Here is a 23,503-nt window from a genome sequence, read left to right on the forward strand (position 1 = left end):
ATCAGCTCTGCAGTAGGCTCTTACAAGCCAGGTACTACAAAAGCTTCCAAAGAAGTAACTTTCTACCCGAAATACTCTCCAATGACGTGCCAGGTTAACCTGATCAATCAAAATCAAAAAGCTAAAAAAGCGCTGGCACCTCACCTCATTACTATGCAAAAAATCCTATCCCCAGCTTGCCACGGCTAATTCTCCCCTCATCTGGTGATCAAATTGAGCAGCTGGAGAGCATGCTGTCAACTAACCTAACTGAAAAGGTGTAGCTCCACGTATTTGAAGGTGATTGCAGCGAAGCCTATCAACTCCTTGAAACAAGAAAGCTCTTGTGGTGTGGACTCACACAGCAGAAGGAAGACACACAGGTCTCTTCCCATACAGCTGTACTCATGGTGAAACAGGGACATGGAATAGCACTACTTGCATACTGCTGTAAAGCCACCATCTTAAAATTCACGGACCCACCAGCTGCTGCCCCAGGAGGCCTCTGCATTTTCAGAAAGACCCTTCCATGGAAAAAGTGTCTAATGACAGGAAAACCTCACTGAAGGTGACGTGGACGGCTACCGTAATTGTTATCACCTTGGTCTTAGTTCCAGCTCCTTGGTATCAGAAGTTAAAATGACCTTTCAGAGTTGGTCCCTGAGCCAGGACTGCTAGAGGAATTCTCTATCAGCAAAGGCAACGACTCATCTGTTCACTTCAGAAAGGAGGCTCTGGTGGACATTTAACCTTTCATTGTTGAGTGGTTTCACAACAGAGCCTTTGCAGAAGGCAGCCTGCCTTCTCTCGATGCTCTACAGAAGAGTTCTGCCTGCTCCTGCCCTTGGACAAGGGACACGAGCGTATGCAGACTCAGCGGGTGTAGCTGCCCAAGTTCAACCTCAGACAGAAAAGCACCACTGCAGCCCAAGACCAAACAGCCTCAGGGTCACTGAAATGGCTCCACTTACTTTGCCAAGAATCCCCTGCCTTGGCAGATTTCCCCTTTTTCCAGTCTCCCAACAGGTACTGAGCTGGAGGCTATAATTATGAAGTCCTAGAGAGGGCTTGGTCGGCTTTACGCCCTGACTAACAACGTACACAGAGCTCTGGTGCGAACCTCTCGGGCACAGCGTGTAACCTGAGCTACGAAAGACAAAACTGCAAGCCCTGGAGCTGACACTGCCACAACACACCATCAGCAACACGCCGTGTCACACTCAACTGACCACCACCAACCCACTGCACGATCTCCTGGCTCACTTCAGCACCTTGCATGTGAAAGATGGAAGAGAACAGGTTCCTGAAGAGCAAAGCCTCTCAGAAATGACACCTGAAGCTCCCCGGATGCTATGTTGAATAATCCAGCTGGACTCTTCTCCCGGAAAACAGCCCATAATCTACTATGACGTAACTTAGAAGATAAAATCAAGTGGGTGCCCTTTATCCGTGCTTGCAGCAGCCTACCTATACCTGTACCATTCCTTTCATTGCGCTGCATCATAACCAACCATTTTGGTTATCTTCCCTTACGTGGGTCCTAATCCCACCCTGGAATTTGGTTCTGGTTTGGCACTGCCATGAAACCAGCAAACAGGAGGGCAGAATCAGACCCAAGGAACAGCCTGTTGCCCACCTCACTCTTCTGTGTAACACCTCTGTAACACCATACCTGCCACTGTTTTCCCGACTGGCTTGGCACGTACGTCGCTGGGAGGCTTCGAAGGCTGTTCTTCATGGCCGACCCTACAATCGTACCCCCCGTCTCACTCGAGGAAGGCTCACTGGCCACTGCCACTTGGTACTGGGAGTAGTTGTACAGGTTGTTATAGTAAGGATACAGGGACGGCTGGTAAAAACTGCTGTAGTAGGTGGAGTCCACAACCAAATCAGACGTGCTCTCCAAGTGCCCTCTGCTGGGGATGGAAGGGATGTCCTGAATGAGCATCCATCCCTCTGGAAAAGAGAAAAACAAGGCGTCATGAAACAGGGGGCTCCATGAAAAGACCATTACCTTCCACCATCCGAGCAGCTACTACTTCTGAAGGCTGGACAGAGACTAGTAAGTAGGAGCTGAAAGGGAAAAACGTCTGGATGTTTGGTGGAAACTCAAGTGGACTTATGTCAACTCAAAGCCCAAGACCACCAACTAGACACGCTGCAGGCTGCAAAACAGGAGACAAAACCAAGGTTAAGACCATGCTCTGAGTCCTCACACAGCAGCAGTTGATCTGATGACAATTTACACCAGCTAAGGATGCAGATCCCTATTATTCTTAAATTGTAACCGTGTGCCAAGTCTCTTTTAACCCCTTGAAAGCAGAAAGGCTTTAGCTACAGGGTGACCCCTGTCCAACCAGTGTCCTGCAGGTGAGAGGATGCTTTGTGAACGTGCCTCTAGCAAGCGCAAACAGCCACAAGGCCAAGAGAAGCTGCAGTAAGTAAAGCACTGCACGATTATCTAAGGTGTCTCAGAAACACACATGCCACCGCCAAGCAGCACGGCCCTCAATCCTTGCCCAGCCTCCATACCCAAATCCAGCTCCTGATTATCTACCAAATCACAGAGCCGAACAAGCTCACGCACCACTGGCAAAAGAGGAGGAGGAGGATGAGGGGATTGCTCATGACTTACTGCCTACACCCTGGAGTGACCCCAGGCTGGAGGCCAGCTCCCTAAGATGGGAGGGCTTCTCAGAGATGTTTTAAGTCCCATTTTCCTCAGTCCAGTGTCAACCAGTGCCTTGTGGCATTTGCAAGGATGAAAAAGAAATGTGCTTTGTTGGTACTGTTTCACAGCCGAGCTGTGCAACTGTAAATCCCACCATCCCTGCAGCTCTGCTTCTAGCTCGCATCCCTGTAACCCTGTCCCTCTGCAACCCTTACAGCGTTTGCAGCATAATGATCCCTTCTGCAAGGAGCTCCGGCTCTTGCCATGCTGTTGGCTAATTTTAGCATGCAGGAGAAAATGATGTGGCTTAAAGCACGCTGACAAGCTCTCCAGGGCTACTGGTATGGAAATGAAGCAGCATGGACAACAGACACACATGAAGTAACAGCCCTAAGAAAGACATGAGGCAGGCGTTGCCTAGTTTGTTTTGCGTCTTTCTCTCGGTGTATCTGTACTTTGGTTACTGACCTGCAAAAGGCATACGGTGGCATTCAACAGCCTCTCAGAGTCATGGTCACTGTACTGTGTATTAGCTGCATACTGGATCCAATGTTCAGTTTTACTAATTATTGCCTTTTAGAATGCAACTCTGTCTCACTTCTTCAGCTGTAATGAAAGCTCTCTGCAATCATGGATAGTCTCCTTCCAGGTCACTAAATTATACAGTGCTCCCATTCAGCTCTTGCTGACATTTTGCTGACATCAACAAACCATACCCACTTATTAGTGAACAGAGTGTTTTGTGCCTCCTGCCTTTGATTTTTCTGCCCCTCAGCCCTATGCAAGCGAGAACTGAACCAGCCAGCCTTTTTCATTGGGAGTAACTCTCAGATACACACACAGAGCAGAGGAGTCTGCAATGCCGCAAAAGACCGTTCAAAGTTTTTGCACTTTCATATTTTTATGAAATTTTTTTACTGCTATTATTCTGCTTCTGTGCAGGCCCCTCTGCAAGTCCTTTTGTCCATGTCTTTGACACAGTCAGGACTTAGACAACTGGCACTGAAAAGCCAACAATTCTGATAAATCACAGCACAAGCCTGACTCCTTTCCCCAAACTTAGCTCCTGAATAAAGCTGTGGTCCAACTGTTCCCCCTTTCATGCTGTAAAACAGAAGCCGAAAGCAAAACCCTCCAACACATTCCCTGCTGGGATACAGATTTCACATGGGACAGAGACACGCAGGGCAGCCGGCCGCAGAACTTCCAGCAGGGCTATGCAATGCTGCAGAGATGTGCAATTACCTCCGCAGCGTCTTTCCACTTGCAGTGCGTCGCAAGAAGGGATGACGCTTTCCACCAAGAACACTAGCACCAGGAAGATGTGGCCTCTTTACATCTACACACGAAAGGTGAGCCACCCTGAGGTGTCTGCAGGCAAAAGGAAGAGCGGGAGAACGTAGGTTTTGCTGCAGCTTTTGGAAAGGTCTCATGCACTACACTTCCTAACATGGGACAAGATGGGCTAGGCTAGAACAGAGACCTGTCTACAGCTATCCACAAAATTATACAAGCACCCTTCATGTCTCTGTGATGTTCCAATGGCTGGTAGTGCTACAGCTCATTGCTGAAGAAAGAGCAGCAGTGGCAGTCTTCTGCTACATTAAGTAGGAGAATAAAACATGTTTTTGTCCCTTCTTTTCTCTTTCCACCTCCTGTCTGTGGTTGAGGTTACCATTGTTCGCCACCGGAGGTGGAAAACAGTTGATTTGCTGACACCCATTTCTCTTTACCTTGCTGCGCAACAGAAGCCAGTGCTTCAGCCCTCAGGGCTGTCACGGAGCCACCAGAACAGTCCTCTGTTTTCCTTCTGCGGTCCCTCCACTCTCCAATGGCCTCTACAGTACTACCAGCTGTCCTCTCAAGACTCAACATTGAGGCTGTAGAGCTGGTCACCTGCTCATTCAGCCAGCCATACACTTATGCCAGCAGCCCGACACATTTTTCTCTTATAAATGCAGAATTATGGAATCCATTGTCCTCGTAACACAGACGGCACACAACCCTTCTGAGCTGCGGCCACACCACAGGGATATGCCCCAGCAGATTAGAAATAAAAACAAGAGCTATGGGAAAGGGGAAAGTTCAAGTGAAAGGACAGACACACACAACTCCATACAGAACTAGAACTCCTGTGACAGCACTGGAAAGATGGCCAGAAGAGTTAATTTTCCCTAAATCCCAAGCCACATGATGCTTCTGAAGACGGAAGGACTGGCAACATCTAACAAAGAGCAGGAGAAAACTGCCACATGCTTCAGCTCACACTTTCCCCAGAATTTAGGAGATGAGATTTTCTTCAATGTCATGCTTTGGGACACGTCTCCGCTTTTTTTTCTGTGGCATCTGGAGGAGATTTGGTGGTTCATCCAGGAGAAGGGAGACATCTCACACACGAGGTCGCTTCACGCCATCCAGACTGTGGGTGGATATCAGGTCTGACCAGGTCAAAGCACCCCATGGTTACTCTAAACCCCTCACAGTCTCGAACCAGCCAGCCTGAGAGAAGGAGGCCTCTGGAGAGTGGAGGTCTTCAGCAGCTCTGGCATACGATGGGTCAAGGGCAGGTCTGCAGCCCAGCTCTACACTCTTACCCTGTCCAGCCTGGCTGAATCATCTCGTCTCCTACTACTGTGTACACCACACACATACAACATGTATAGAACACACACAACTGCAAATACATTAAAGGGAAAGAGTTTTGCTTTTAATGGATAAAGCCCTGAGAGTCTTGACTTTTTCTTCTGACCAATGAAAGCTCAGGAAGAAGAGCAGGTCAGACCAGCCCATACCTACGTGGGGTACCTTCAAAGAAGTGCCAAGTGTCAAGGGGAGCAGAATTCAAGGACAAAGAACCCTGATAAACTTTACCAGGGATAAACAAAGCGCTCATGATACCTGGCCAGAGAAGATCTCATGTTTATCGTATGCCCACAGGAGTTTTTGCCCTTTCCATGCCAGTTCTCTCCAGCTGAAGTCTGCCAGCCAGCTGGGGGCAACCACACTGCTTCTGGGCTGCAGCATCCTCAGGCACAGACACTGCTTGGAGAAGACAGGAGATCTATCAGAAGCAATGGCTGTAACTAAATTTTTACTAACTGGGGTTCCTCTGGTCGGTCTTTGGCCTGTACCTGTAATTCTTGACTCTCACCTACAGGCTGAGCCTTCCCACAGCCTTGCCTCCAGCTGCTCACTGAGCAAGGTATCCTCCTCAAGGCAAGCTGTCAGCCTGTAGCTGTGTTTTCCACCAGCAAGGAGAGAATACCAAGGTTAAGAGAGCAGCTTTCAGCTGTTGTGGTGTTTTTTTTTTTCCCAAATGTAATTCAACACAGCTGAATGGCTCTGCTGGCAAGGAGAGGGTCCTCCTCTGCCTCAGGGCTTGCCGCATTACAACACCTGCACATGAGGGGCAGCCCCGAGGTTCATTGCTCTAAGGGGAGCAATTTTCGAGAGGAATTAAGCTCTCAACAAGGCAACTGCTGCTGCACTGTCAGACTCCCACTCTGTCCCTCTACCTGCCCTTTAAAGCAAGAGGGTTGCTGCAAGAGCTGGGCTCATGCCTTGGCTGTCTTCACCCTCTACATGGAAAAACTGGGAAGGGCTCCTGGGTCTTTGCCCTGCCACTAGCCACAGATTTCAACATTTTGCAAGCTGCAAACAGGACACGATTAAAAACACGGGACTGAACCTGTACAAGAAGGAACAGAAATTTAAAAAAAGCGAACAAAAAAAGAGAATGGTTAAAATTCTTGCTCAGTTTTTGGAAGACCAAATCTACAATGTAGGACTATCAGGGGCTCTCCGTGTGTGAGCAATGCTCTTGCAGTGAGAAAACAGTATCCCTTCATGCAGTTGTGCCCTTGAATCTCCAAGCTCTTTTCTATGTCTTTACTAATTCCTGTAAAGAACCAATGCTACTTTTTTTGCACTATGTACACAGTATGAAATATGGCCCACTCCTTCATAGAAGATCAATATGATGCACGATAAATACTGTTATTGATCTTGCAGTGTTGTAGACGACCCTCCAGCTCTATGGCATATTAATAGTAGTTAACCAGTAATTCATTTCAGGATGGCTGGGATTTTCTTTTAAGGAAGGTGAGCTCTCGGGGTCAGTTACATAAATGGGTCTTATACATTCAGCAACCTAGAAGGGGTTCCCGCCTTCACTTGGCAGAGCATGGTGAAAAACAGCGGTCCAGTCCTCAGTTAATGTAAACCAGTCTCAGACCATTTACTTCAATAAAGCTATGGCGATTTACAGGAATTGCGGATATGCATGGCAAAATCAACGCAGAAGCCAGTATATAGATCATTCTTTCCCTTCTAACTTTTAGGGAGGAGAAAGGAGATATCTAAGGGAATTTACAGGAATTTCCATCATCATCTCTATCTCACAGATGCAAACGTGTTTCTAAGCATACACAGCGAGAAACGCAAACACTGAAGTTCTGACTGTAACATTCACTCATTCTGTATATAAGCACGGAGTATTTTCTGTTCCTACCGGTACTGTTAAGGGCCAGTTATACATCTTCTTATACACTGACAACAGTAATTTAAACATGCCTGGGCAAGCCTCTGATGCTGAGGTCAAATGTCATAGACTCCATACTATTCAGACTTTCTCAGCAGCTACAACAGGATGGTAGCACCAAATTGCCTACTGGGAATGGTTACCGGACCACACTAGGGAATCTGGGGGAGAATATTAGTCAGCGTGGGACGGATGCACACCAGGAACTATTTTAAAAACTAGGATAGCACATACAGTCACATTTCAGTGTCTGGGAGCATGCGGTGGCACGGTTCTATTTACTCATGTGGCCGTAACAGCTGATAAGTCTCCACCTGACGGTGTATTTCAGAAAAGGGGTTCTGTATATGCAGTGTGGCAATTAAGAGAATTTCATTGCCTGCATTTATTTACATGAGTTCTTATATACACCTCTGGTTAGCACTTTTTATTTCTTCTATGCCTACAGAGACTACACGTACACAGACGCGCCGCTGAAAATGCAGAAGAACTGTGACTACTAAAGCAGCACATTTACTCAAGGAGCAGGAAGGCATAGCCACTGCCCAGTGAGCAGAGTTCAGCTTCTGGTAGTTTACATCTCATGTAGTTCTCAATTCAGAGTAGCTGTTTTCATTACAGCAGTGCTGATACCTTCCTGCAAGCCAGCCTCTGCGACAGGAGCCAGCTATGCCATTAAAATGCCAAAAATTAATTTTTCAGTTAGGAAACAATTGCCTTCAGACCTCAGAAGAGTCTTGGATCCGCACCTTGACAATTTCCCCTTGCTCCTACATCAAGCATCAGTACAGTCCTATTGACTGGTCTGGCAATATTAAGCCTTGCAACCCGCTAGCTCAATTCATAGCTGGCTCTGAGGTCGGACAGTAGCCTTGAATGAGGCCAGTGTGAAATCACTCCCTAACACCATAATCAGGAATGCTGGAACAGTACATTTCTCCCACCAGACAATCATGACAGAGCTGCTTCAGATGTCAAAGAAAGCTGGCACCATTACTTACTTTCCGCTGAGGCACTCTGCCTCCCGAGGAACAAAACCCGCACGCTCGCTCTGCCTTTCAGAGGAGTATTTCTATTCTCTTCCCATTAGAAGTTGTGGATTATCTTCGGTTCCAGGGCTGAACTTTTAGCTTGCTATAAAGTTAATGTGCTAGACAATGTTCATTCCAGGCAAGGCTGTGGGGCTGTGTATTTTCTGCCACCCTCAAAAAAGGCCATTATCGGTAATTACCCATTACCATGCATAATTATTTCTTCTATTCTGGTCTATGGCCCCAGGACTTTATGCTGTTACAGCTCACTGCATTATCTTATCAAATTTGTTAAGGAAGCTTTTTTGACCTTTTGAGCACTTGTCACAGCACATACAAAAGCCAGCAGTAAATTGTCAAAGCATGTAGTGTGTGATTTATTATTTGTACACTGCATAGTGATGCTGTACAAAATATCACACACTAACACCTTCCCTATTCCCACTCCCTGCTTTATCTAAAATGAAAAGAGGAAAGGAAACCTGTTTATTAGGAGAAGGAAGGGAATGGGAAGAGGCTGGAGTCTCTCAATGGGAATTTGAGGAACACAACAGCAACACATGGCTAAGCCTCAACATCAGGTTCTGAAGAAGGTCCCAGATGCTCTCCTCTCCAATGCCACATTTTCTCTTTCTCCTCTCCCTCCACAGAGCCCAATTCCACCATTTCGACTTGTTTTCACACCTGTGTAACTCTGCCGAGCCATACTCCCTCCCACAGAAGCCCATTTACTGCTGCTTCAGTAAACAGAGCAGAGGCTTTAACCACCGCCATCCCCCCCTCCCCCCCCAGCAATTCACAGCTTCTGTCAATGCAGTGCAGGTTCCTAAGAACAAAATTTGGTCCAATATGAGATTCACAGGGATTATCCTTTATGGATACCGACATGAGTGCGCAAAGGACCAGGTTTTTGTCTTCACTGCTCTCCAAGCTCCAAGCAAAGGACCAGACATTGACCAGCATCCCAGTACCACTTGCTTCGGCTAACAGCCTCACTGGACCGTACAGAGAAGCAAGGCTCCCAACAAAACAAGAGAACTGACTCCCTGCATCCTGATTTTTGTTTTACCCTTAGTCCTGTTTTTATCAATATACTCCAGAGTGTGCTTTATGTTAAAACCTCTCTTTCAGGTGCTTATATGTATAAAACTCTCAACCCACATCCCTATCTGAAAAGAGGTATTTAAGAAATGACTGTTCAGCAAATTCTAGTAAAAAAATAATTTCCATGCTTCTGTGATTAAATAAACTTCCCAAATACAATAAAATCTGAGATACTTTTCTGCCATCACGACAAATAAAAGGATATTTCAGGGATCAGATACTCACTTAGGACTAAAAGTGCGTAGTACAAATTACTGTAGCACGAGGTATGCAGTATCAGGCCTTTCAGATCTGCCAGTGAAAGCCTTCTCCCTAAAAGCAGGCTGAAAAAACAGGAACCCTGGACTCCTAACACCATCCCTGAATTCAGGCCCTAAGAGATGGCTACTCAAGCCATTACTCTGAAGAGAAAACCCTTCTCCGTGTTTCTCCACAGTCTGCACAACCCTGGGCCATGGCTCTATGCTGGCTCTCGGGCAGTGGGAGGTGGAAACCCTAACAGCAGTGCGAGGGAGAGTCACCCTGCGCTCAAGATGAGCCAGCAAATACAGGTGAAGAGCAGGGTCCGCAGAGCAGGAGTGGAACTTGTGCTCATACCCTTGTCCTGGAGCCCAGTTTCTGAGACGTTACGGGGCTGTCCTCCTCTCACTCACCTACAGAAAACCACCTCTGCAGTCCTCTCCATTGTTCTGACCCAAAGCTTTTGAGAAAAGCGTGTTTCTTCCTCTCTCCCCCAATTGCTAACAATGCTACGACCCCATCTCAAGCTGAAACGACAAATCCGGCGGTTCTTTTTCCTCCTTCTTCAGGTTGAAACAGCCCGGGATGCTCAGCTGTGCTCCGACTAACATCTATTAGAGGGGAGAGGTCGAAAAATCTGTTATCAACCTTATCAGATGCGTGGGCTAAAGGCAGCTGTGTCTCCAGGCTAAAGAGAATAAATCATAGCCAAAACTGGCTTACTGCCACCGCACTCCACAGGTACCTCTCCGACCGTACCCAGGGAACACAGTTGCTCAGCAGAGATATGCCTTTCTCCTCAAAGCAGAAATACACATTTTTAAAAAAAAAAAAAAAAAAAGGACAAAAGGAAAAAATGCAGGGTCCAACAACTCTGAGCCTCTTGCAGGCTACTGGCCTCTTCCTCAGAGCTGAAGTGCACAGGGACTGATCTACCCTACCTCCTATCACAGCCGTGCCCTGCCTGGGCACTTACTACCTGCCAGCTCCCACCATGTTTCTCACCTCCTCCCACTGCTCCAGGATAAAACAACCAGCCACTGCACCTTCCCTGTCGCAGTTCTCCGACAGCCAGGGCAGAGCTGGGGTGTCCTGCACCACCCCTCACCGGAGGAAGCCAGCTCATCACCGGCATCACTGGCAAGGAGCGTGTGTAACGGCAGCCGGGGCAGGGCAGGAGACAGCTCTGTCCACCAAGACTTCACTGGCTGCGCTCTCCTGCTTCTCAAGGTTTACTCCACTGCCAGAACAACACTCATTTTCACCCCGAAGGAATGAGTTTCACTTTTTTCTTCCCTCTAGGAGTAACGCTGGAGTCATCATTTGAGCAAAGTGGAATAAGCTTTTCCAGTTCCACCTACAAGGGGCTAAACCAGTCATAAGTGGGACAGCACATCTTACCAAGAACAACATTGGCCAGAAAGAGGCACTCTAGGATAAAAGTTAAGTAGCAAGCACAGCGCATTTCAAGAAAATCTGGGAGAACTTAGAATTGAGGCTGTTGATTATCTTCTTGCTTGAGCCCCGTGGTGGACACACCCAACACACAAGCTTCTCATGGAACTTTCTGTATCCATGCGATGCTTCTGTTCACAACCTCAAAACCCATCCCATGAAACCGCACAGAAAACTTCAACTTGAGCTTATCTGGTCTGGCAAAGGCACAAGCAATTTGGAACAATCATATGAGGATTAACTAAATCTTAGATGAGGGGGTCACTAAAGGGCAAAACAAAATGCCACGTCTCGCCTCGGGATGTGTCTTCTGGTCTTCTAATCATTCTTGCATCTCCTGCCTGAGCCCTTCCAAGTTCAAGTCCAGGTGTGCTCGTTCAGACCATGGCTATGTCCCCACCACCAGCTTTAAAGAGAAACTTAGGGAACAGCACTAACAGGGCAAGCAAACATGGTACCTCTCTCACGCCCTCTCCCAGCCTCCCACAATTTTTGGCTCAGTGACGTTCCTGAGCCTGGTGCAGCATGCTTACCTAATAACCACCACAGAGAGAGACCTTTTTCCCGTATGTACAATGTCACCAGGGAAGGAGTCGCACTAGTCCCACAGGCACCTCACCAGTTTCAGGCACAGAAGACAACAAGCCTCCTTCCTGCCATCACAGGTCCATCTGAAAGGGCTGTACCAGGCCTTGATCATCCTTTTCCACCAGCAACCACTAACACTCAGCACAGCACCCTCATGGCCACCAGCTTCTCTGCATTGACAATGCTTCTCAGGGACCGGCTCCTCCGTTCTTCACTTCTGGTATGGGTTAAAGTGGCTCCTGCTTGCACATGACTAACCAGCTAGCCAAGCCCTACCACAGTCCACTTGTGTCTTCTCCACTGCTCTCCAGTCCATGTACCTTTCCATCACCTACCAACACAACCTGTGGTGATTCCAGGCTTGCTTCCCAAGATACCAATGGGAAGACCACACAGCTACAGCCAAGAGCCGGTCCCTCTGAGACTTCTCCAGAAGCACCACTGCATCAGACTCCCCGCTCAGACCTACATTTTCAAACTGATACGATCATCGTTCTTAAAACCACATAACACATACAATATTGATTTTCTGTCAATTCAGTTTCCTAATCAACATGTCAGGGGATACAAAAAACTAAATTCTTTGCAGAATTTGACTGCATCTATATGCTACTTTGTCAAGCATTTTCGTAACGATAAAAGATTACTAACTTGACAGAATCTTTTACCCATAAACTTCAGTTAATTCACATTTTGTGAGCGTACTTTAACCACTGCACTTCTCCTTCTCCCGCATATTTCAGTCTGCTGTGTACTGTTCCACTGTTTTCCCAAAAACTGATGTAAGGCTGATGGATTTGTAGCCACCCACTCTACCACACTCGCTTTTCTTAAACACTTGCATGACATCACATGGCTTCCAGGCCATAGCAATTTCCCCAGTGTTAAAACACTTAATGGAAATCAGCATTAACGGACAAGAGACATCCTCAGCCAAATTTTCTGTTGTTTTTTGTAGTTGTTTTTTTTTTTGTAATACCGCATGCAAGTAATCCAATCCTGCTGATTTCAGTTACTGCTGGAAATGAAAGCAGAATGTCACTATCTCCATATACAACAGTACCATCTGCCCTTCTTCAAACCAAAGATCAGGAAAAGTTATTGAGCATTTCTTCCTTTCTTCCACATGTAGAATTATTATCCCATAATGGGTCAAACGGCGGTTAACTCTGTGTGTGGGCATTCCTACACAGAACTAGAAAAACTCCCAAATTTAAGATTTTTAGTTAATTTTAAACTTAACACAAAACATTTTTTTTCCCAAAGGAAAATGTAATTTGGGAGAAGAAAAAGCAAGCCAGAGGACTGCAGCTTGGCATAATAAGTTTCCCAGTCATACACACAACCCCAACCCCACTCCAGCTAAGAGGAGCTGAAATACCCCCACTGATCTAAGTAGAACTGGAGAGGGCATATTTTGTTCACATTTAGCACACACTTAATAAAAATGATCTGCTGCAAACATTTAGCATGCAACTTCACAATCGTCCTAATACAGCTGAAGAAATAAAACCTACAGAAAATAGTTTTTATTTTCACACTTAATGTAAGCTTCAGGCCCTCAATAAGCTGCCTACAGCAGCAAATTCCATTTCCAACATCTTCTGCCGCCGACTACAGCAGAGTAGTTGATCTGTTTATGTGAGCTGGGGGGCAACGCATGTTCTTTCCTTACTTGCACTTTTGGTCCTTATTATACAGCTAAAGTGACTGTATTCAAAGCTTTATCAGTAAAAAAAGAATGGCTTTAGTAAAGAAAAAGCATTTAAAATCTTTGAACATGGCTTTGAATCTGTGAAGATGCTAGACCCTATTTTAATGCTCCAGCGTATGTTTGTTCACGCTGAACTGAGACAGCAGGATTATTTACATATCTAAAATTATTAGCATGCATGACAGCTAATAGGATCAGGACCCACAAAACTCGTGCTTTGGAAACTCAGAAGCATGAGAAACAAGTGCCATTATCAATCTTCAGCGTAACAGCTGGGACCATGACTACTACGTCTGCATATATATGCATACATCTTATTATTATCTTGAGATACCTGATTTGAGGAAGAAATTTAAAAGTGTTTAACTCATTGCATTCAGACACCCAACATGATACTGAAGTGTGTAATGGGAACAAAACCTAAAATCAACACAACTTCAGAAAAAAATAGAGGGAGAAATTAAGAAAAAGGAAATTAGGAAGGAAAACCAGATTTCTAGACAGTGATGGAAAACAGCCCAGACACCTGCAGGCGCAAAGAAGCAAACGGAGAGGAGGAGAGAGAAACTCAATGTGGATTAAACATAAAGAGATTTAAGTCATTAACAAGAGATCAAAGAGAACATTAGAAGGGAGGGAAGGCTTTACAAGTGTCTGAGATAGGAGACCTTGGAGGAAATATGACTGGGATAAAATCATTACGGCTCACACTAAAAATAATAAAGGGAGTAGGACAATGGTTGGAATTAGCTGGAGTCCATGTTTGGTTATAAGCTGTATGATGACAGAAACCCAAAACATTTCTAAGAAAGACCAACTAGTAATAACAGGAGGGCTTTTTCTCTCTGTCTATGTAATATGTGATGGAAAAACTAATATCAGGAGTGGCAAAGAGCCATTGCAGACACCCACCGGGCCTGGGTGCATGAGCAAAAACCACAGGCACGTGCATCACTTTTGTACACGATCGCCAGCATTGCACGGACACAACAACATTAGCACTCACAAAATCTGCTTCCATGCAAGCGCAAATCGATCACTAACGAATTTTGTTCATGCACAACTGACAGACAGAAATGCACAGCAACTGGACTTCAGTGGCTTACACGAGCGGAGGTTCAGTTGTGCCCATGACTACAGGCACCCAAGTAGCAAATAGCGGCCTATGCTGTAAGCAGTGGAGATAGTATAAATACAGACTAGAGACAGGAACTGAAAAAAGCCCCACTATAAAATAATCTGGCATCCAGTCGCATTGCAAAGGAAGAGAAGCTCAGTGCTTACTGACCCTCCACAAGTTCTTCAAGAAAACATAGGACAGAAGTGCATGAACAATGATTGTACTTAAGTAACTGAGCTATTAAAAAACTCTGAGTAAGACCAGCAGGTACTCAAACTCAGGACAAAGTTTAGCAAAGTTCAGAAAAAAAAAGAGGAATTAGAAAAGGCATACAAAAAAAGCATTCCTACACAAGAACCTTCAAAACTGCACTTTAGTCCCCACGTCATTAAATGACAAATCCACTGAAAATGCAAAATGGGCCAACAGGCTGAATTAGGAGGTTAGTTGATAAATCAAGTGAACAAAAGCAGTCTTCAAGGTATAAGAAAGCACGTGAAAAAAAGAAAAAGCAAGAAATCACACCAGTGCTCAGTTAAGGAAGCGTGCAGTACTCCTTCACTCCCCACATATCTTTTCTGAAAGCAAAAAGCAAGCCCCACACATTCAGATAACTCATAATAACTGTTTCAAGGACGCAGAAAGGAACAAGAGGTTAGCTGCAGATAGTGTAATAATGAGCCCACGGACAGAAAATTCTTAGTACATCTTCTGCTCCAGCTCCATTCCTTATCTCAGTGTTCATAATGACAAATGGAAAGCACAAGCCGGCACAGATAACTCTCTAAACGTGAATGCACACATGCAAATGCCAGCATGACAGAGGAAGAGCCTCCAAGGCACAAAGAACAACAGGGGCTGCTCAACAGCCCCGCCGGCCTTCGGTGGGAAGAGGAACCTTGAGCACCCGGGTGCTAGGACAGTGCCCACGGTGAAGTCCACTCTGCACACAGCAAACGCTGCCCCGCAGGGACCTTGCTCGAACCGGTAGCTCTACGTTGGGAAACCTCATCTGGTGCGAGGAAAGTCGGACAGAAAGATGCTAGAAACACAGAAAGACCTATGGTGAAAGATTCTGGGGGCAGAGGAGGAAAAAAAAAATCTACTCCCGATTCTTTAGGGGTAAAAAGCTCTTCTGAAACGTGAAAGAAGGATGGAAGTGCCTGCCGAGCTGCCTCTGGGTTTTCACCTCCAGCCCTCCAGCCAAAAGGCAGCCCTTCTCTCCTGAAGTAAGTGGGTCTGGGTCAGTCACGGTGGCCCCCTGGCATCCCTGCTTCAGCGACACACTGCAGAAAATTCTCCCCAGCCCTGCCTCTGGTGAAGACAGCCCTGGACGAGCCCCGCAGTACCACTTCCATAGAAAAAGAAAAGCAATCTTCTCTGAGGTTTTGCGAATCTTTTTACGCTACTGTTTATTTTTACACTTCCACTGAAGCTTCAGACAGGATCCAAAGCCTGACAGGAAAAATAAAACTTCTTCATTTAGAAAGTTAAATCTGAAAATTGCTGATACTTCTACCTGTTTCACCAACATGACAGAAATACTACACTTTTGACAGTCTGTGCCTCACTGAATAAACACAAGCATCTACACACACAGAGACACACAGATGAAGCTTCAAAGACGACGAACAAATATTGCTTGAACGGAGGAGCAGCGAAAGTGCAAGCTTTGCAAGCTGGAGGCTCCAGAACTGGAGAATTAACTGGAAACATCTAACCACGGATGCAGAACCCTGTAACATTATGATTTATTTAACACAGTCAAACTATGGCCAGAGGCAATGAATCATACAGGAGATGACAAAGCTGCAGGAGATTTCCGTCATCTAGTTTAACCTGCACATTGATCAGAGTTTACCCCCATATTAATCACTTGAGCTCGTAATCTAACACACTCTTAAACACCTCTCCTGATTATGCTTCACTTACCCCCTTGTCCTTATGCAGGTCACTCCATTGCTAATTGCACTTCTAGTTAGGAGAAGAAGTGTCTACTGTCTAATTTAATTTTGTCTTTTTTAGTTTCAAGCCGTTGCTCCTTGTTATGCTGTCTCAAGCACTGTAAATAATCCCTCCCCCTCCTCCATATTATTACCTCTCAAATATTTATAGACTGTTATATCCACCCTTAGTCTCCTTTTCTACAAGTCATACATCATTTTTGTCACCCTTCCCTCTATCCTTTCAGATTTATCTATGTCCTTTTATAATGAGATGCTCAAAACTCCTTTGCAGCGTTCCCAAGTACGGCAAAACCAAAGAACAGAGAGAGGCAGAAATGCCCCCCTTGCTTCACAAGCAATGCCTTTCAAAACAACTCTGAGCAAAATGCATGTGATTTCGGTAGGAACTGAAAACTACAAAGCCACGGCCATCACACTGCAGAGTGCTTCGCTCATCACATAGCTGTATCGCTCAGAAACTTAAAAAAGCCTATCAGGGGAAAGTTCTATCCTAAACCAAGGAAAGATTGTTCAAAGCAAAACACTCTCTGAATTACTACTTAGTCCAGCTTGAGATTTAGCATCTGAGAAAACCACCACACAGGCAGAAGACCGTTTCCAGCAACTGCGTCCCAAGACAAAGTCTAACTCGTACTGTGAAAAAAATGCCAGTGCAAGAGAGGTAAGAAGGTAAGACAGTTCACAAACACTTACAAAAGACACATGCAAATGTGATTCTTCTTATCTCATATTAATTGCAACCAGCTGGAGAAGAACAGATGATTACGGACAGAAAGGTGTTAAGTTATTCACAGGCGAAGGATGCAAAACTTGCTTCTTTGCCAGCTGTTACAATCCAGTAAAGACACATCATGTTCAACTACATCTTTTTTGAACAGAGATTTTCTGCCGGTGTTGAGAAGCTGGGGAAAAGCACCAGGATGCAACGGACAGGGCTGCTTGGCTCTCAGTATCAAAGGAGAGTTGGCAGGACCAGCAGGCAGCCAGCAACTAAAACTGGTGCAGAAGTAGTAGTGGGCACAGCAGGAGAAAATCATTGTTAGAAAGGAATGAGGAGACAAAGACAAAAGAGAAGAGCAGGACGATGGACCAGTAACCACTGCAGACCCACCAAGACCTCTGAGGACACGCAGCCATCATGCTAGCCCTGGCACAGGCTGGCAGAGCAGCTAATGTCTCCTTCTCCTTAACGCTCAGCCCTGCTAAGGCTGCCGCCACCTGAAGTAGTAATCCTCCCCACCACGTGTCAACCCCCGTGATGATAATTTTCTGTTGAAATCTACTGTAGATTCAGTCATCAAGTGTTTTTAGATCAAAAGAGTTAGGATTTCTTCCCCAGGCTTGCACACACTGACCAGTACTAAGGCTGTCTGAATTTCAAATTCCAATATGTTGACTTAGGTTGAATAGGTTGGACCAGACGATTCAGAGAGGTCCCTTCCAACCCCTACCATTCTGGGATTCTGTGACATAATGTCAATACAAAAAAGAAGGCATTTCACAGATTCATAGAATAGTTTCGTTTGGAAAGCACCTCTGGAGGCCAGCTGGCCCAAACTCTGCTCAAAGCAGGGCCAGCTCCACAGCTGGATCATGTTGCTTGGGCACCATCCAGCCCAGTTTTGAGTCTCCCCAAGGAGGCAGGCTCTGCAACCTGTCTGGGCAACCTGTTCCAGTGCTTAAGCACTCTCACGGTGAAATGTCCATGGCAGCTTCCTCACGTTGCCCATCAGCTGACTAGAATGAGACTTCTTTGACAAAACTGAAATTCTGGCAGCACACGACACTATATTGTAAAGATTTCAAGGGACTTTCTTTCAAAATTTCTCATTTTTTTAAAAACCAGGCCATGATATCTTCCAATTATAAGATTTTTTTTTCACCTCATTACCTATGCAGCACAACATCTGCAAGGTCATGGCATTAATTTTTGAAATCACAATACAGTATCATAGAAAAGATCAATGCAAAAGATAACATCTAAAAAGCAAAAGAAGAGTAAAGAAGGCAAGGTAGGGTTTTCAGAGGCATCTAGGGCACTGCAAGTTCAAAGGGATCTCCGTATCATCATTCATTAGGCATAGTATTACTGCTGACCCTACTGCAGTCCGTATCTATAAGCAGAGAAAAACCCACCTGTTCCTCAAAGAGTTTTAAAGTGAAGATAGCACCTACGTAGAGAAATATAAAAAGAACACTATTTTGTTTCCATCATGCATAATAAATGTAGCGAAGGGAAATAAGTACAAGCTTATTACTTACAACTGCTGACAATGATATGTTTAGCTTGTCAATCAGTGCAACTATGAGGGCATCTGAACAACACCATCATTAATGGTCACTGCAAAGCCAACGGGGAATCGACCGCCGCAGAGCACAGGAGCGGGAGCTGCCATTCAGCATCATACAGCAATCTTGTCTATATTGGACGCTTCTAAATCGGGCCAACATGAACATGGCACAGCAGAAACAAGGGGTGCTTTCCAGCACCTTCCAGCCATTGGGTGATGTATGCTGCAGCCGCCCTGCCGCACCCACCAAATGCCGAACATGACCCTCAGCCTGTGATGGGGACCGAACAAAACGGAGGAAAGGCAAAATCCAGCCTCCTTCCTTCAGTGTGAGCAGTTCTCACTCGAGGGTCTTTCACGATCACGGTCCTTGCCCCCCAAGCCACACGATGATTTCTAAACATTAAAATGGCAGAGGTATCAAACTGACATGGAACAGGGAAGAACCCAAGTTTTAAAAACTTACTATGTCTGAAAGACACGTTTTAAATGCCTCACCATAGCCTTTTCCTGAGTTTTGCACACTAGTTAACCTAACAAGATGCACTTATCCTACGGAAGCAAGGCCAATTCCTTCCGATGCCCTGGGATCACAACTTTTTGCTGCTCTGTACAATTAAATGGCCTTTGTTCTCAGCAACCTGAAATTTTTTAAGGGAAAATGCACAGAAACTACAGAATCTGTTTCCAAGAGGTTCTGCTAATGCCCTGTGACCACAGTCTGCTCCCTTCCAGTTACCCTGCAAATTCCCAGTTTGCTTTTGCGTGGGGAAGATACCTTCCATCCAAAGTAAACACGGTTTCCAAGCTTGAGACAGTAAATGCGCCAACCCCTACGCTGTGACCATGACAATTCGTTTTTCCCCTTTTCAAAAATAGTATGCAATGAATGGATCTGAAAAATTGTCCCTAGTCTCTCCAGGTGTCACAATATTTCTGGTCTGCCAATAAAATGGGTACAGTGAGGAAAGACTCTCTCTCTGGCACTATGTCTGATTCGTGTGACTCCTTCACACATCACTCCTCTTCTGGCAAACAACACTCCGCGTGACGGAGTCCAAAAGTAAAACCACTCTTGGGAAGCCAAAAAACTTGCAGAATGAAGAGGATTACCACTGTCAGAGCCATCTCTCGTCCAGCCTAACCCGTGTCGCAGCACGGGGCACGCTGCAGTCCCAGAAGCCACCGGTTGCCCTGGGGCTTGCAGGGAGCTGCTGATTTCCCTCCACCCGCCTTAACAATTACGGTAAATTCTTGCAAAATCAGCATCTCAGCCTACCGAACTGAGACACTGTGACATTCGCCCCATCACGGTCTCTCTTTCTGCTTGCATTTGAGGGAACTGGTAAAATGACAAAACAGCAACACGAGAATCCTTCGAGCAGTGGGTCCTGAAACAACCTGACACCTAAAACAAGAACCTCATGTCACGTCACACCTGGCAGTCTCTCATCTAGCAGGAGATCTATATATGCTAAAAAAAGAAAGCATCAGAATATTTAAGCATTATCCCTCACTGAAAAATCAGACTTTCCAGGGTGAAGCCTGTACTCTGACACCCAATGAAGCCACGCTACAGGTCTCGCTGAACGCAGAGCACCTTCTGCAGCTTCAGAGCCAGCACGCAGTCACTGGCGGCGTTAAATCCATACCCGCGAGTACTGACACTGCTTTCAACAGATGAACCTACCAAAATTACCTGGGACAGAACTTCATGCAGTGCAGTTGCTTTCGAGCTAAGCATGAATTTCTGTTGCTACTCAAGTGCCTAAAAACAAAATTGTGAACCCAATTTCCTATTTGTTTCCAGATTCTTCCATTTCTGGTAAACAAAGCAGACCCTGCCTTGATTCCTGGCTAGAATCACACCTTCTTTCTGGAGATGAAGCTCTGTATTTGAAATGTTGTCACCCATGCACAGTTAATTAGTAAAATACTCCAGAAACAATGTATTTTAATTGCTCAAAAAGAAAAATCCACTGTAAGAAAGATGACTGCAAACCACTTACAACTGCTTTGACTACAAATTTTCAAACCATTCAAATTACTTTAAAATTAGGCATTTTCATGTTTTCAAGTCTTTATACAAGCATGTGAATTGCCTTAAGCCTTTTTAATGAATGTTTTTCATTAAAAGACCGTAATGCAATTAATAAGAAATTATTAAAGTGGGATTAATAAATTAAATACCTCCAGTGACATTTTAAAAATACTGAGATCAAAGCTTACACAAATTTTAACAGTAAGACAATTTCATTTTTTGGCCTTTCTGTAGAAGCAAGGGTTTTCTTGTTCTCCCGAGTTACACACGATCTCTATACACTACTGAATACACTACTTCAATCTTTAGCCAGCTTTTTCCACATCTACAGACAAAGCATGCAGTAATCTAAATATGAAAGGAGTAATTGCGTCGATTCAAAGGTGACACTAACATGACTGCAATAACAAAACCAAAAAAGCTAATAAAAAGCTATTTACTGTTTTATCAACCAGTTCTTCTAAAAGCTTCCCAAAGAAATTCCTCTGTAGCAGTCTGAAACTGCCTGTCTGCAACGGATGCAACAAATCCATCTGACAAGGCTTTAAACAGCCTGCAAAAGAGTGATGTTGTTTGACAGACACACATATGTGCTGTTCTTTTATTACTTAACGCAAGGCATTGTCCACTTTAGAAGCATCTTTTTAACTGAGAAGTATATTCACCTGTACTATTCACATCAGCACAGATGCTCAAAAATGAATCAAATTTCCTTTTCCTTTCCTCTATGTTTGTTTGCTTTTCGCTTTTTTCTGTCTATACAGCAGAATTCAACTACATCAGTTTCATTTTTGTACAAGTTCAGTTGCTGTAACTGTCAGGCATAAGGTCTGCACAGGGAAAAGCATTCTGCCTAGAGTATTCACTTCAGCGCCTTTAAGTCCTGATCATGCTTAGCCACGGTTTTACTGAATCTGCAGACAAATATTGTTTGGTTTTTGGTTTTGGGGTGGGTTTGGTTTCTTTCAAGGATTAAATGCAATACAGTAAGGTACAGTAGAGTGGAAAGACTGCATCCATCTTTTGTAGTTCAGCACCCCCGGCCACACGGAACAGATGTGCCACCACTTCAAGTCACGTAAGGTGAGCAGCTCTCTGCTGCTGGAGTCAATGACATCACCTACTTGCTCAGCTCCTACACAATGCTGAAAACTCCCAAATTTTGAGGAAGATACACAACCAGCCAACACGCAGTTGCAAGGACTGTGGCAGGAACACTTATTTTGGGAGAAAGCAGAAAAGCTCCTCATAAATCTCTACTGGCAGGTATAGACCCTGTTGAATTCAATTACAGCGCCAGTCTATACCAAGCTAATTTTGATTTTCCAGCAAAAATAATCAATTAAGATATGAAAGACTGACGCTGGGTCCTTCCCTTTTGCTAACCGTACCACCAGCGCGACACGGTTCCTGGAGGGGGGACTCCCCACAACCCAGCCGCTGCAGGCAGGGGACGAGGCGCAGCAGCAGGCAGGCGCAAGCAACGCCAGCCCTTGTCCCCATCAGTGAACTGTACCTGACGGTGCGCTAGCTGCCGTCACAGCTGTACTCGTCGAGTGCGTAGGGCTGCTGCTTCCCGACAAGAGACAAGAGCTGCCACCGCTGTTCTTCTTAGCAAATGTCTCGGGGGCACTGGGCAGGGGCACTGGGTGGCTGATTCCCAGTTCCTCTTCCTGAGCTTGCTGCCTTCTCAGCGCAACCTGGGAACAAGAAGACAGATGTAGGGCTCGCTCTCCAGCTTCAGCACAACCTATAACAGCAACAACGAGAGACGCAAACTCGAGGCTGTTTTTTGCTCTTGGTACTCTCTGCAGTGTTGATGTCACGATCCAGCCACTGGGTAGAGGAGGACACCAAGGAGGTTATAAAGCTATTTAAGACCAACGCCTATTTATGTCCAAACATAATGAACAAACCTATGCAATGCGGGTGCCACATACGTCTTCCTCCAGCGAGGCCACGTGAAGATGTGTTAAAGCTGACTGCACTCACCCGACACAGCCGCTCTTGGGCAAAGCATACTGTGAAAAGCATCCTCACTACCCTCATTTAGCTGCTGGGGACAAGAAATTCATCTACCTGCAGGGCCCCGCTGTGCCTCTTCATCAATACACAGCAGCTCTTCACAAGGGCTTACACCTGCAATCGGCTGCTGTGTCCAAGCCTGCTGGGCTCCCTCGCTAGCTCTTGGCTCAAAATTTAGCCCTTCAAGGGAATTTCAGCGCACTGTACGCAGAGAGCCATCATGGAAGAAGCACAGCAAACGCAGGGAACCATCCTGCAAGCATCTCAGCCAGTGTCATACACATCGCAGTCAGCTGCCCAGAGCTGGAGTAGCAGGAGCTCCCCACTTCTTTCCCAACCCTGACAATGTTCCAAAGCCCAGCCGGCACTGGGCAAGCCCACAGGCACAATGCAGTCTGGACATGGGTGCAAACAAACCGTATTTGTTGCTTACCGAAAATACAGAGGACCCCTTCTGCCCCATCTGAACTGGTAGATCAATTTTTCACAGCTGTCCACCCATGCCAAGTTGTAACACGTGTCCTGGCTGTATATATGACACGGGGGGCCCTGCAGCTACCTACCTACGTGCACTTGCCAGGTGACTGATCCGCATTTGTGTTTGAACCTTGGAAATCTGCCCCAGATTACAGACTGGGATCATGGGCTTTTCTTGCTGGAAATTCTCCTGGGTAACTTGGACAGGACTTCCCTCCATTTCCATGTTCAATAGCAATGTTTTTCTAACACAGATGGGT

General features: G+C 45.7%; 1 protein-coding gene across 1 annotated transcript in view; it reads right to left on the reverse strand.

The window, feature by feature from the left end:
* Positions 1-23,503, reverse strand: part of DMRT1 (doublesex and mab-3 related transcription factor 1) — a 62,089-nt gene that overhangs the window by 36,806 nt on the left and 1,780 nt on the right. Inside the window, exons 2-3 of the mRNA XM_075411163.1 lie at positions 22,258-22,441; positions 1,652-1,935 (exon numbers count right to left, since the gene is read on the reverse strand). Of these exons, the coding sequence (XP_075267278.1) occupies positions 1,652-1,935; positions 22,258-22,441 (468 nt within the window). The remainder of the gene's footprint in view (positions 1-1,651; positions 1,936-22,257; positions 22,442-23,503) is intronic.

This window comes from Opisthocomus hoazin, chromosome Z (genome assembly GCF_030867145.1).
Source record: "Opisthocomus hoazin isolate bOpiHoa1 chromosome Z, bOpiHoa1.hap1, whole genome shotgun sequence".
NCBI classification, from domain to species: Eukaryota; Metazoa; Chordata; class Aves; order Opisthocomiformes; family Opisthocomidae; genus Opisthocomus; species Opisthocomus hoazin.